At 33.6% G+C, this 15,447-nt stretch overlaps 2 protein-coding genes across 2 annotated transcripts in view; one reads left to right on the top strand and one right to left on the bottom strand.

The window, feature by feature from the left end:
• LOC145631877 (eukaryotic translation initiation factor 2A-like) overlaps positions 1 to 15,447 on the top strand; it is a 156,547-nt gene that overhangs the window by 27,610 nt on the left and 113,490 nt on the right. The gene's annotated exons all lie outside the window — the stretch shown is intronic.
• On the bottom strand, positions 8,215 to 13,446 carry LOC145631874 (NADPH-dependent aldo-keto reductase, chloroplastic-like). The gene is made up of 8 exons (XM_081684093.1): positions 13,234 to 13,446; positions 11,161 to 11,292; positions 10,949 to 10,999; positions 10,620 to 10,696; positions 10,122 to 10,209; positions 9,614 to 9,889; positions 8,592 to 8,837; positions 8,215 to 8,442 (listed from the first exon to the last, which is right to left on the bottom strand). The coding sequence occupies exons 1-8, from the start codon at positions 13,399 to 13,401 to the stop codon at positions 8,359 to 8,361; spliced, it is 1,122 nt and encodes a 373-aa protein (XP_081540219.1). The 5' UTR covers positions 13,402 to 13,446; the 3' UTR covers positions 8,215 to 8,358.

Genomic DNA, 15,447 nt, shown 5'->3' with positions numbered 1-15,447 from the left:
AAAGTTACATGTCATTCAATTGCCTTAAGTAGATTTGTCAAAATAATACAGAGTTTTTCAAGCTTTAAAATTTAAGTTGTTAATTAAATTGTTCAATGATCATTACATAATGAAAACAAATAGTATAATAAAATAGTTATTTATCTAAGTTAGCTATAATTTTGATGGACTAAAAACCACAATAAATAAATTGGTAAAATAGTAAGACTTGTTGGTCTTAAGTTCAAGTCTTGCTATAAGAATTTTTAAATGTCAAACTAGTACATGTTGTGAAGGACCGAGGGTGATATGTCATGTTTATAGTGACCAAGTAGTGACACATATATATTGCTGACATGTCATGTTCATAGGACTTAAAAAGGTGACACATGACACATACTCTATTTTAGAAATGCTTTTAATTATATAGTACTCCCTCCGTTTTTAAATACTTGTTCCATTTCTATTTTTTGCACTATTCATTTGTCCTACTTTGACTAATGTTTGTGATTTATACATAAGAAAAAATATAGTCTTGTGGGTACTTGTTGGAATCATCTCAATGAATAGATTATTAATTTTCAATTGTTAGAATTTATACTTATTGGTAATTAAAGATATTTGTGATCAAAGATTAATGTCGACATGTGTGTCCAAGAGAAATGGAGCAAGTATTTAAAAACGGAGGGAGTATAATTTTGTTGAATAAAAAAGTAAAATAAATTAATAGCTAAAAATGGTAAGAATTGTGACTTTTTTTTTGTGTGTGTGTGACTTGTGACTTAATACTTGTTGGTATTGGATTCAACCGTTCAAGTCTTAAGAAAATTACCACATCCTGCTGGACTGCCGGCTACCACCCTAATAATTTCTCAACAATATTGCTGGCAGGATCACTCTATAAGATTTTCATGAGATTATTTTACAAATCAAATATATTACGTGTTAAGAACAATAAGAAGAGGATGATAATACCCTTTTTTTTCTATTGAAATATTCGGTAGCGATTATCACGTTTAGAGCAAATTATGTACAACCAATATAATATAGTAAGAAATATGTACATACTTCTTAGTATTTACATTTAAGTAATTTAACACCAAGTAAAGTTACTAGGATCGTCACACAAACATATTTGCATAATTGTATGTAACAATTGTTGGAAATAATGCAAAGGAAGGTTTCTTATTTTTGGAGGAAAACTCTTTGTCCCACATTGGTGGGATAAGGAAGGTTTTACTTGGTTTAAATATGTGTGTTTATACTTTGGTGTTTGAAGTGCTTTCCCTATTCTTGTGGGCTAGAAGGGGGCATCCCCACGCGCGCCGCCGTCTGGCCGGTTCGGTTCGTGGCACGTGCGCGGACTCGGTTTTTAAATGTTTGTAACTGCCCCTGATTTTCCTCCCACGAATTATTTTGTGGCTTGATTTTCTCCATCAGTTATGCCTTCCTTCTTCTATAAAAAACTGATTTTTGTGGCTTTCAAAATACACACAAACAATTTCCTTCCTCTCTCTTTTTTTCTTTCAGTTTTCCTCTAAAATAATTCTTAGCATATTGTGAGTTCCTAGTCTCTCTTTTTGAGTGCACATTAAGAGAGATCGCTGTGTTAATTCTTGGGGGGGGGGGGGCAACGCCATCTCCGATTGCACCATAGTCGGGGCAAATTTTGCTTCTAAGACAGTGTTGTTAACACGTCACAGCGTTTTACCTACATCAATCAAATTCGGCCTACATTTCAAACTATATTTTTCTGATTTTACAGTACTTTATTTCTCACAACAATATATGTCGGCCTATACTTTTACCATCAATACATTTTATTTTTATTTACTCCGAAATAAAATGTATACAAATTTGTAATAAGGAGTTATAAACAAAACTTATCGGGGTATATGTATTCTTTTATTGCGGAGTACAAATCAAAATATACAATTATTATTCCCATTAAGAAAACAAGAAATGCTAATCATTTTTTTATTTTAAAGGAAACATGAATTGAAAATTTAGTTAATTAACCAAATGTAACAAACAATTCAAGATGGATTTAGTTAATCAACCAAATGTAAGATGTAACAAACCATTCAAGATGGAATGAAAAATAATTACTCCACACATTATTGCATTTTTTATTTACACCAAATGTAAGTTTGTAACCCTTTAAGACGACTTTGTGATGGTAAAGCTCTTTCATGGCTTCTTTTGCTGTTATTTTTTCTTTTTAATGGGATTCTTTTGGTTGGAAAGCAAAGCACCTATGCAAAATTAGTTAAATACTCCAACTCTCCTAATCAAGAAAAAATAAAAAATAAATAAAATACTAACATCCAAAAAAATACTCAAAATGGAGCATAATGAAGCTCAGAAAACTGTACATTGCATCTAGCTAGACTAAACTATTTCTTCAAAATGTGACAACTAAATACAGACAGAGGTATCGTAAGGTATACCTACCTCTAAAGACCGAATACAACAAACATATATCTCGAGGGAGAAGGAGAAGAAGAACTAAACGGCGCCATAGCCGGAGTCGCAACTGCAGCTAGCATGATGAACATCACCATCTTGAGCAGGTTGTGTGCTAAGACAACAACACACAAGACCTAATATCATCATAAACAACCAAGCTGTTGCCAATGCTTGAATGAAGTTTATGTACTGCTCTTCCATTATAATTTTCTGTTACAAACTTCTGATCATTATATTACATAATCTCTTAATAAGTACAATTTGGAATCATATTTAATTAATTTACTTTGCTTTTGCTTTATATTTCTCTCTGTTTTATTATATTCTTCAGCTGGTTTATTGAAGAAAAGAGTTGTAAGTTATGGTAGGTTTTATTAGATGGGCCCATTTAAGAAATTTGCGATGATCGAGCACATGGGATCAAGGATGATTAACAAGGGCCAGGCTATGTTACGTTTAAGGGTAACACAACTATAATGTTTATGTCACTTTTTATGAATGAATTTGGCTAAAAGTCTAATACTTTTACTAACATATTTGTTTTTCTATTTTCGAACCATCTGAGGGAGGTCGATACATAAATACTTCGTGGGTGGAAATAAAAGATAAATCTAATATATATATATATATATATATATATATATATATATATATATATATATATATAAAAGGGAGTTTTTTCCTGAGATTTTAGAGCACCACATAGGATTTTTATTTTTAAAAAATTATTAGAGCGCCACATAGGATTAATATTTTTAAAACGCTACAATAGGATTATGCCACCTAAGATTAGTTAACGTGCCACGTAAGATTATAAATTATAGGTATATCCAATAAATAATTCAAGTGTCACATAAGCATAATTGACCAATGAGATTTTAATGGTTACATTAATTAAATACGAAATATTATCTTTTGAGATTATGAAGTTTATCTAATATTTTAAAACAAATACGGAGAAAATGATATATTACGTACAAGTGTACAACTAATAAAATAACAAATGTAATCACATAAATATGAAAATATATTTTTTAAAAAAATAGATCGACCCGTGCATCGCACGGACTTCATCTAGTATATATATATATATATATATATATATATATATATATATATATATATAAAGGGGAGTTTTTTCCCGAGTTTTTAAAAAGCCACATAGGATCTAATTTTCTTAGCGCGCCATGTAAGATTATAAATCTTAGTATTAGCCAATTAAATAGGAGATTATTAATTTCTTTTAGAATTAAATAATTCAAATGTCATGTAAGCAAAATTAGCGAATGAGATTTTTAAGTTTAAATTAATTAAATATTATATATTATCTTTTAATATTAGGAATTTTATCTAAATATATAACAAATTTAAGGCTCATAAAAAACTAAATAAAAAAAAAAAAAAAAAAAAAAAAAACAAGCAAACCGTGCATCGCACGGGCTTCATCTAGTTTTATAGTATACGAGGATAAGGTGGTAATGTGTGTGGTTTTTTTTTTTTTTTTTTAAAATGAGTCAAACTTCTATAACACCTTACACGCAATAAGAAGCAAGTCAAAATTTAAGGAATATTATTTAAGAAATGTCTTGAAATGAATATCGATGGAAATGGATGATTTTACTCGTCATTGAGGTGAGAATATTTAAAATTATAAGTTGAGATTTTTTTTTTTTAAAAAAATGTTGTTTATAGTGTTGTAATTTGGTGAATTAATGAGCTATATCAAACAGAAAATGTGTGCTAGACTGCTAGGACATCAAGTTAGATAATCATTAAATCGAGAATTGTTGGGTTCGATAAGTTGACAAATTTGTAATTTTATTTAGTGTTAAGTTCATGTCAATGGTTGCCGTCAAATTAAAATTAATAAAAGGAATTCTCCTTTCTTAATTGATCTTGACTAGGGCAGCTTCAATTATTGAAATGTTGTAAAAATTTCATCAAGGCATGAATTTTCTCTTTTTTAAAACAATTGGATTTTCTCTTTCCATTAAAAGCAAAGTTTTGGAATCAAATGAAATGTGATCCTCGCACAACCACGCAAAAGATGCTCCTCAATCAATTGAAAGACAATACTTGCTTGCTGTCTGCTAATAAAACTTCCCATTGAAGCATAGGTTTATTTAAGACTTTATCCACTGACTGACCTATTTTCTTTAGGAAAAATTACCCGGAATAATCCCACCTTTGCGCCGTACGCTGAAAATAATCCCACCTTTGGATTATTTTTAAATAATCCCACCTTTATACCCACTCCGCTATAACTGGTCCCAACCGGTCATTTAACTTGTTATAACAAGTTACCATACACATGGCAGCTTGTAAGAGCACCAGCATCAAGGCCTTTTACAATCCTTTCCGTGGCTTTTTGGTGTCCTTTCCCAATCCTGATGGATGCTATTACTTGGGAAAGATAACTGTTAGGGAAAGGATATTGTAGTATCCTTTCTCTGGAAAGGAAATCTCGCCTCGGCCCAAGTGTCATGTTAATTCAACAATCACAAACAAAAGCATACAACGGCTATATTGGAAATCATCCAACGCTCAACTTGTTGACACTTGTCAACATCTTGTTTCTTTATTTTTTTTTGCTCCAAAATATTATAACGGCTATAATTTGCAAACGGTAACTTATTTTTGAAATCCGAAAACACCAACGGTCATAAAATTTTTTTGTCTATAAAATGAGTATAAATTTGCTATATTTTCACAAAATTTCAGTTTCACTTGTACAATACTCATAAACACAAAATTATTCTAATCTCCATATTTTCAAGTTTATTTTTCTCCATTTCACTTCCAATTTCTTAGAGTCTTCAATATGGATCGTAATAATTCTAATTACGGTCGTAACCCGAATTTTCCTAACAATTCAAACTTTCAATTTAACCAATCTAATCCTCCTGTTGACCCTAATCTATTGAGTAATCCTCAAATTCAAGCTGCATTTTTTCAATGGTGTAGTAGTCAACCAAGACCAACAAATTTTAATAATATTCCACCAATACAACCAAATTTTCCTCATAATTCCCAATCCTATCAACAAGCTTTTGGTAATACCCCTTTTTTCCCTATATCAGAACATGGTCATGAATTTTATAAATGAGAGTCAACGTTTAGTTGCGATGCAAAATTCAGTGCTTAATTCATTACAACCTGAAAAGCAAAAACGTCCGAGAAAACGAAGGGTAACTGTGCCTAGAAATCGTGAAGCGGCTCACGACAATCTAGTTGCAGATTACTTTAGTAATCAACCGGTATACAATGATACCGTATTTCGAAGGAGGTTTCGTATGAGGAGACCCCTGTTCCTTCGCATTGTGGACACATTAAGTGCAAGTAATCGCTATTTCCAACAACGTCCCGATGCTACCATGCGTCTTGGTGCTTCACCCCTTCAAAAATGCACCGCGGCTATACGTATGTTAGCTTATGGTTGTTCAGCTGATCAAGTAGATGAATATCTAAAGCTTGGTGAAAGTACTGCTAGAGAATGTCTTTCACAATTTGTCGATGGAGTTATTGCTCAGTTTGCAACTGAGTACCTCCGCAAGCCAACAATGGAAGATATCCAGCGTCTTCTAAGAGAAGGGGAGGATAGAAACTTCCCCGACATGCTAGGAAGCATTGATTTCATGCATTGGGTATGGAAAAATTGTCCAGCTGGATGGAAAGGAATGTATCAAGGCCGATCTAAAACGGCCACTGTTATCTTGGAAGCGGTTGCATCTAGGGATTTATGGATTTGGCACGCCTTCTTTGGGACTCTTGGGTCGTGCAACGATATTAATGTACTACAACGTTCTCCTGTGTTTGATGATATAATAAATAATCGTGCTCCACAAGTTCTTTTCACAGTTAATGGAAACACTTACACAAAAGGATACTATCTCACCGATGGGATTTATCCAAAGTGGTCGACATTTATAGATGCGGTTACTGCCCCTCAAACAGCTAAGGATACGTTATTTACTGAACGTCAAGAGAGTGCGAGAAAGGATGTTGAGCGTGCTTTTGGTGTGTTACAAGCTCGTTTCGCAATAATCAGGAAGCCTGCTTTGGCATGGAGTGTAGATCTGTTGTGGAAAATTATGATGACTTGCATCATTATCCACAACATGATTGTTGAAGACGAGCGTGATACATATTTAAATTATAAGGATCCACTCGAGTTTGCCGATGAACAGCCTGAGAATATGCCGGGGTCGTCCTCAACTAGGAATGCAACAACATTCACCGTAACTCCCGGACAGTATGATCCAGATAATTTCGGTAGATTGATAGCTTCGAGAGGGGAACTTCGTGATAGAGACGTCCATATGGCTTTGAAGAACGACTTGATCGAGCATTTATGGGCACAGTCTATGAGGTCCGATGAAAATTAAACATTTCAGTTATTTTTAAACTTATGTTTGTTATTTTCTTTGCTATTTTTATCAACGTAATTCATGTTTTTTTTTATTCGTGTCGTTTAATCAATGTATTTCATGTTTTTAATCAATGAATTTTATGTTTTTGAATTCGTCTCGTTTAATTAATGTGTCGGTTAATAGAACGATCTATTATTAATTATTATTAACAACATTTTCAACAATAATAATAATTAAGTATATTAATAAATATATGTAATTTGAAAAAGGAATAAATGGTGGGGTATATGTAAGTAGGAGAGAGAAAGTGGGAAAGGATACTCATTGATGTTGGAAATTTTGAAGGGAAAGGATGAGTAAAAGGATGGAAATAGTGGGAAGTGATGTGGAGGAAAGAGAAAGTGATGTGTCAAGTGTAGGAAAGGAGAGAGAAACCGGGAAAGGATATAAGTATCCCCAACACTAATGATGCTCTTGGTAAAAAAAAATAAAAATAAAAATAAAAATAAAAATAAAAATAAAATAAAATAAAATAAATCTTTTTTTAAAAAATAAAATAAAAAATCAATATTCAAAAACCATCCACCACCCAAGCCAACCCCCAAACCGGCCAACCCCATTCACGCGGCTCCGGCCAGCCACGCGACTCCGGCCAGCCTTAAACCCCACTCAGGCGCGCGACCCCTCCCCCTCCCCTGAACCACCAACCCTCTCCCTTACTCCTTCGCGAAAACCCAGGCGAGCCACCACAATTTTTAGCCGCGTCGTCGATCTCCCTTAAACCTAGCTCCGGCGCGCCGACCAGGTTCTTGATTTGTCAAGCCGCGTCGAACTACCAGGTTCTAGTTTGTTGGGTTTTTGAATTTTCGAAGGGGGTTTTGGGGGTTGGCTTGGCCGGGGTCTTGTTCGGTGGCGGTGGTTCCAGGATCTGGTTTCGGGTCTGGTTCGGTGGCGCCGTGGCGGTGGTTCCTGGGTTTGTTTTCGTGGCAGTAGTGGTGGTTCTGGGTTTGTGTGGTGGCGGGGATGGTGGTGACTTGTGGATGAAACTTTGATTTTTTTTTTTTTTTATTTATTTATTTTGAACCAATCAAGTTGTGACATGTGTAAATTAAATTTAATTAAAAAAGAAAGTTACCTCTTCAACCAGTAACTAGTCACTCGGGACCATTTAGAGCGGATCTGGTATAAAGGTCGGATTATTTAAAAATAATCAAAAGGTGAGATTATTTTGGGCGGACGGCCCAAAGGTGGGATTATTCTGGGCAATTTTTCTTTTTCTTTATGTGCCAAGAAAAAGTTTGGCAATGAACACATGCAATTATGTATCAAAATTCAATAATCAAAAGTCCGAAACAATTACTATATTAATTGTTCCGGACTTTTGTAGATAAACACATCAATTCTTAAACTTCCACATTTTAAGTCAAATCATCTCTCTTAGAAAATTGGATATATGAATATATCCGTGCTAATGCACATGTTCACTCTACTAATAAGAAAAAAAGGGTTTATTTTTGAAAATGAAGACATTTTACTGCCATTAAATTTCGCCATCCCATAACTCCTCCACGCTTTTGTAAGGGCCATTTTCTTGAATTGCAAAATCTCCACGCAGCAGCCTTCGCTGTAATTAACAGAAGAAGCAAGCACATAAATCATGATGGAAGGACTATACAAGAAGGAAAACATGTGAAATATATAGCTTTGTGTGTGCCTCCTTTATCTATGCTCTTCCAGAAATCTAGAGTGAACATTTTTCAGAGGTTTACTGACCTGGGGGATGGTACTAAACTTGGAGAAGAGCTCTGATGGAATCGACCAATCAAAAACACTGAAGTTCTCTTTGATCCGTGAGTCCTTTACACTCTTAGGAAGGATACTGTGACCACTCTGAATTCCCCAGCGAAGGGCTACTTGTGCAGGTGTTTTGTTAAGCTTCTCAGCAATTTCAATCACTACTGGTTCTTTCAAGACATTCCCATTGATCCAGTTCCCTGGAGATCCCAATGGACTATAGGCCTGCCAGAAACTCATGTATTAGATTCTCTACATCAAATCGGCCAGACATATAAGTGGTAAAGCAAGATCGAAGCAAAAGAATATACTTCCTCCGTTTTTCTTTAGATGCAACACACCCTTTAGCACGGTAATTAAGAAAGGTGGGGTTTACATGATATAATAAACTTTAAAATAGGATGAGTGGTTGTTAGGAGTGTAAGTTGGTGGGCCATGTGCTTTAAATAAGGGAAATAATATAGTTTTTCCCTAAAATAACTTTTCTTTTATAGTGTGTTGCAAGTATTGTGACATTTCCTTTTTAGGGAAGTGTTGCAAGTAAAAGAAAACGGAGGAAGTATAATATAAAGTTAGGGGTAAACAACTTAATTGAAGAATATAAACCAAAAACAAGTTCATAGCATGCTCCTCCAATTAACCAGATGACTAACAAATTTATACGAAGTAATATGCTAATCTCTTGACATCTTATAGAAATTCCTATTGCACACTTGCATTACATTTTACCTTGAAATAAGAGTTTTGTCACACTTCACACCCATTAAAAAATGTATGGGTGGAATTAATCAGATTTACAATAGTCTTCGATTCTAGGTATAACAGTTTGGTAATAATCTTAGCTTGAATTGCACTAGGCAAAACTTTGAAGTTGATCAAAAATAGATAAATTGTTTTAGAAATCAACAGTGAAAGTTTTAATTTGAACTTCAGTTTTATAACAAAAATTTAGAGCACATAATTTTGTATGTGGAATAAAGATGTAAGATAGAGGCCATTACAGTCAGATGAACACCAGCAGAATTGCACAGATTGTGAAGGGCCGGCTGCTGCCAGACTGGGTGGCATTCAACCTGGTTCACAGCAGGAGGAACCTTAGCATACCCAAGCAAATCTTCAAGCTTCTTGGTGGAGAAGTTGCTCACTCCAATGGCACGTGCCTGACCTGAAGCATATAAACCCTCCATTGCAGCCCATGTTTCAGGAAGGCACAGAGGAACCAAAACAGGAGCACTAAGTCCCTCCAAGCCTGGTTTAGTGCGAATTGGCCAGTGAATCTGCATTGTACAGTAGCACTAATTCAAATTTCCATACTTGCAAGAGTAGCAAGAAGAGCAAATTGGATATATACCATTAACAAAATGAATTCTAATGAACTCGATTAAAAAATGAAGCCCTTACAGTCCTACTAAATTACACACATAACAGTAAGGATTTAGTAGGTGGTAAAATGACTTGTCTTTTAGTAAACTATATTTCTCAATCAGAATTTTGAGTAGTGAGGCATACAAGATACAAATCAATGTAGTCGAGCTGCAGGTCCTTGAGAGTCTTGCTCAAGGCCTTGGAGACATCTTCAGGAGCATGGTCGCTGCACCTGCAGAATTTCACAACAGCCATACTCTTGCATGAGAAAGCTGAAACAGTAATTGAAATTTCATGTTGCATACAGTATAATCATGTTTGATTCATGAATTCATCTTTATTTAAATCAACAAGAGATTACTGATCAGATCAACCAATTTCAGAAACTATAAATAAATAAATAAATCATTACAGAAAAGGCAACAACAGTAGCAATATTAATAGGAGTACAACTGTAGAAGTATACAACAGCAACAAGAACAGTAACACTGATAATCTTGAGATTCATAAGAAATCCACATCACATCAGATTAGTTTATAATAGGCAAAAGAATCACTAAAGAATTTCCTTAAGAATAGGGAAATTACAGTATAACAATTGCTTGAGAAAATAATCTTTTTCTTCGCATTCAAAACACTTACCAGAGCTTTGATGTGATCCAGAGTTCTTCACGTTTCACCACTCCACTGTCAAATAACTCTTTAAGGGCCTTGCCTACCTATAAAAACAATTTCAATCAAATTTGTCTAACCAGTAATAATTGACAACTATTCAAAACAAATGCCAATCGTTGCCTCCAAACAAAAAGCGAATACTGCAGAAATAAAAGTATAACATCCTAAATTACAAATTGTACATCTATTTCAGGAACTATGGATTGGCAGAAGTATACAAGTTCAGTGTTGTTGAAACGAATAAGATAAATTAAATAAAGAAGCACCCCCGCTTAAGGGATAAATGGGATACTTACCTCTTGCTCATTACCATAAACAGCAGCACAGTCGATATGCCTATAACCAGCCTGCAAAAAGGAGTATCATAGATATGGTGAAAATGGAACATTTGATCCAAACTATGAATTATGAAGTATAATTTACTGGCATATTCTGGAAAAATAAAATTGATCAATTAAAAGTAAAAGATGCATTTAATCAGCACAAAAGAGAGTGAAAACCAACAGACCTTAACAGCTTGAATAACAGCTTGGCCAACTTCACCAGGAGAAGCTTTCCAGGTACCAAGACCAACTGATGGAATCTTAGTGCCAGTATTCAATTCAAAATGGGTCGGCCCGTTTACAATTTCAGTAGCCATCTGTTAAAGAATTGAAAATTCAGATATACAAAAATGACAAAGGAGTAAATTTTGGGAGAAATTGTGACAGAGTTATGAGAAAGCTTAGAGAGAGAAAGCTTGATTATATAGATGAAAGGAGATATTCACTTGATATCTCTATTGATATCAAGAGCTATTCTCTTGATATCTCTATTGATATCAAGAGCTATTCTCTTGATATCTCTATTGATATCAAGAGATATTCCCTTGATATCTCTATTGATATCAAGCGATATTCTCTTAATATCTCTATTGATATCAAAAGATATTCTCTTGATATCTCTAAAAAAAATGTAATAAATTGTAATTTGGTGCTATTAAATCATCAAATGGGAGTTGTTTGAGCAATTGCACACTCTCATCATAAGCATATTCGAGATAAATTCACTCAATTATACTCCTCATTCCACCTCTCCCTTTGATCTCTTCTATATACATAGCTTTTCCCCTTCCTTTCTCTCTAACGAACTCACTTGATTCCTTTCCAAACAAATCCTAACAAACTTATTACGCACTATCAACATTAGCTCTTTCTCTATACCCAATTCATCACACCATCTTTAACATTCCTTGCCTTGCCGAAATAATCGACCACAAAAAGGAAATTGGAAAATTTGTGTAAATAATTCAACACACAGAACCCCAAATGTAAAACTCTTATACATATAAGCAAGAAATTAATAAACATAGAACATCTCCAGCATATCCTCAAGAACAATGTATCCCAGTTGAGTTTTCATCAAAATATTCACCACAAGCCCACCATAAACTTAAAAACTGAAGCACAGATACTTAGCACAAAAACATTAATGCTAGCTTCGGTAAGTAATCAACACTCATCGTATGTGAATATGACTTTATTGATCCAGAATTTAATGCTTTTATGCATTATTCAAAGATTTCAAACACACCAATAGCATTAGGAAAGACACTCACGGGAGCTAAGACACTTTGCTCCATACATAGCTGACTAACAATCCTCCATTGAGATCAACCTCACCCTTCTTTTACCATTAGAACTTGATTCATCTAACAACAGCGCCATGATCTTGGTTATTAACACTTGGTCATCATGTAAGACCCTCATAACATCATGAAGTCCCTTTTCGGATATTCAACCCATAGCACAATCCAATTAAAATGACCAAATTGTCACTTACCAACCTACTGAAAACCTCAACCCTCAATCCAAGATAAGCCAAAATCATAAAACTACATCCCACTCTCGTAAACTAAATCAATTCCCATCGGTTAACAAGCCAAATACACCGAAGGGACAATTCCCAATGATCAAGGACTAGTCTAACTCACCTAACGAAAACCAAACCTAACTCCAAACATATTCAAATTCAACCCAAAACAACTCATCCAGCTCAATCACCTACCTAGTTCACCCTATGTTACACAAACTCATCCTATAACCTTAGGTACTCATCTCGGATCCTCGACACTCAAACATGGGTACGACTCGTATGAATACAGGACACTTCAACCCTCCATTTTAATTTAAACCAAAATCATGAGATAATTTCACAAAATAACTGCATCAGACACTTGTACACGTACCCAAACCCGAGGTTCACTCACTCTCAATCTCTCATCGGAACATTATAATAACCAGGGATTACACATTTACATGCAAATTCAACCAATAATTTTGATTATATAGATATTAAAAACAGAAAAATAACATTCAAAATCAATACCAACATCAAAAACCAAAAACCATAATCATCAACATATAAATCACAATCAATAACCATAATGCACAATCACACACATATACGATATCCCATTTCATAATTTCAGACAACTCTAAAATCCATAAGATTTACGCATTAATAATCATATGATATGATAAATTAGTAATTGATAAAGTGAAATTGCGGAAATGATGAAGTTTAGAGAAGAAGAACAAACCGAAGGAGAAGAAGAGGAAAATGGGCGGAGACGGTGGCGTGACGGCGGCGTTCCGGCGGTGATAAGCGGAGTTGCGGATTTTCCGGCGAGAAAAGAGTGTAGAACTGAAAAGAGATTTTCCCGGTTGATGAAATGGTTTTTGAATAGGATTCCTCGAGAATAGTACATACGTGGTGGTGTAGGCAATAAATAAAATCACTTCTCTAAGAAGTGTTTGATTTTGTATTTTCGTGTAATGGAATTGTGTGGTTGGGTATTAAAGGAAAACTAGTTATTGACATGGGACTGATGGGAGATTTCCCGGCACATCATACTCCGTAAATCTTTAAGTTTGTTCAAAATTAATTACAAAAGTCGAAAGGTAATAATGTTGAACAATATTAATAAGTGAATCAAAATTATTAATAATGTTGAACAATATTAATAAGTGAATGTAAAATATAATAATATGTATTCCCTCCCTTCCTAAATTACATTCCTCCTTTCTATTTTGGGTATTTTAAAATTACATTCCACCTTTCTATTTTTAGTAAGTTTTTTTTTTCCTAAATATCCCAAATACACCCCCTTTTCAGTTGTACTTTTAATGTATAATTAATGTATTTACATTCCACTTTTAATGTTTGGTTGAGTAATGTACTTTTTCAGCCAGAATCCTTGTGCCAAATTACAATGAATATGATTGGTTAAAAATCTTCAATTAGGAGCATGTAATTGGTCCTTTTTTTTTTTTTGCAAAGGATTGATGACATGTCATGAGTAATCACTAATCTATCTTTGTTTTACTCAAAAACATTATTTATTGTATTGTACTTCCCATTGCATTATCTAATATTGTTATTTGTCATATTCTCTACTCCTTAATTCTCGTATATATTTCCAAACAGGAATGTAATTTAGAGACGGAGGGAGTATTATTTTTCATTAACTAGGTTAGTTCACGTGCCATGCACTATAATGTCAATAACCATTATTAAACCATCATTATAATTGGTTTTAAATTTTTTATAAACAATAAAATCTAAGAATATATTTGATAAATTTTGATCAAAGTACTAAATTACAAAAGATATGTTCGGTATAAAATGATGTAGATATAATCAAAATTATGTTAATAAGAATGCTTTTTTAATAGCTTCATAAAAATTTGTGTTGAAGATATGTCAAATATTTTTATTTTTAGTAATAATATTGTATGACATTAGGAAATTTTTTTTGTATAAATTTTGTTTCTTTAATATATAATTTTTTTATTACAAAAAAAAAATAAAAAACACACCAGGTGATGACATGTGTCATTGCTGGTGTGTCTTTTAGTATATAGTTATTGATTGATTGATTATTTATGATGTATATAAGAATATATCAAATTTAATAGGGAGGATAATACATGAAGAGTTTTTCAATTAGATTAAATATTACTATTATATAGAATTAAAGTCACATCGATAAAGAGTTTTTTAATTAAATTAAACATCATTACAATTCAATGGTGTGAGAGTTTTACATAGAGAAGGGTGATGACACATGGCGCACATGTGGCACCAACTCATTACTCATAATGAATGAAGGATGTCACATGAAGTTAGCATGTTGTCCCTATGGGTAGTAACACTTTCTTTTGAAACATCTTTAGTAGTTGTAAGCCTACAGGTAGATATTTACTTGCAATTTAGAAATCTCTTAGCTACTAGCTTGACCAATTAAGCTAAAAAAAAAAAAAAGTGAAATTAGTTTGGTCGAGAAAATTAGTTTTGCGCAAAAAGTCTTGACAAAAAGAGTGGTTGATATATTTAATAAAATCATATATTCTTATACTTCATTCGTGTTATAGGGGTTATCCAGTCAGTTTTGTAGGGGTTACTTTTTTTTTTTTTTTACAAATGATCATACAATGTGGCTAGCCGCACCCAAGACGAGCTATGTTCAATTGGGGTTGAAATACTACATTTGTTTAGTTGTTTTTAAAGGTCATTTTCGGCAAAATATAGATGTAGAGGTGATTCTTAGGCCTTAGGCGTGGTATAAGGTTTTTTTTTTTTAAAGTTAGAGAGCCACAAGGGCAGAGATAAGAATCAATCTCAACATCCTACTTGGCAAATTAAAGCTAGTAGCTAGGGATTATTTAATATTGCAAACAAGTCTCTAGCTACAACCACTAGAGTTGCTCTAAGCTAATTAGCTTATAAATTAATTATCTCTAATAAAATATTA

The sequence above is a fragment of the Chenopodium album genome, chromosome 5 (genome assembly GCF_948465745.1).
Source record: "Chenopodium album chromosome 5, dcCheAlbu1.1, whole genome shotgun sequence".
NCBI classification, from domain to species: Eukaryota; Viridiplantae; Streptophyta; class Magnoliopsida; order Caryophyllales; family Amaranthaceae; genus Chenopodium; species Chenopodium album.
Note: the sequence above shows the minus strand (reverse complement) of the source record. Positions and strands in the feature narration are given on the sequence as shown.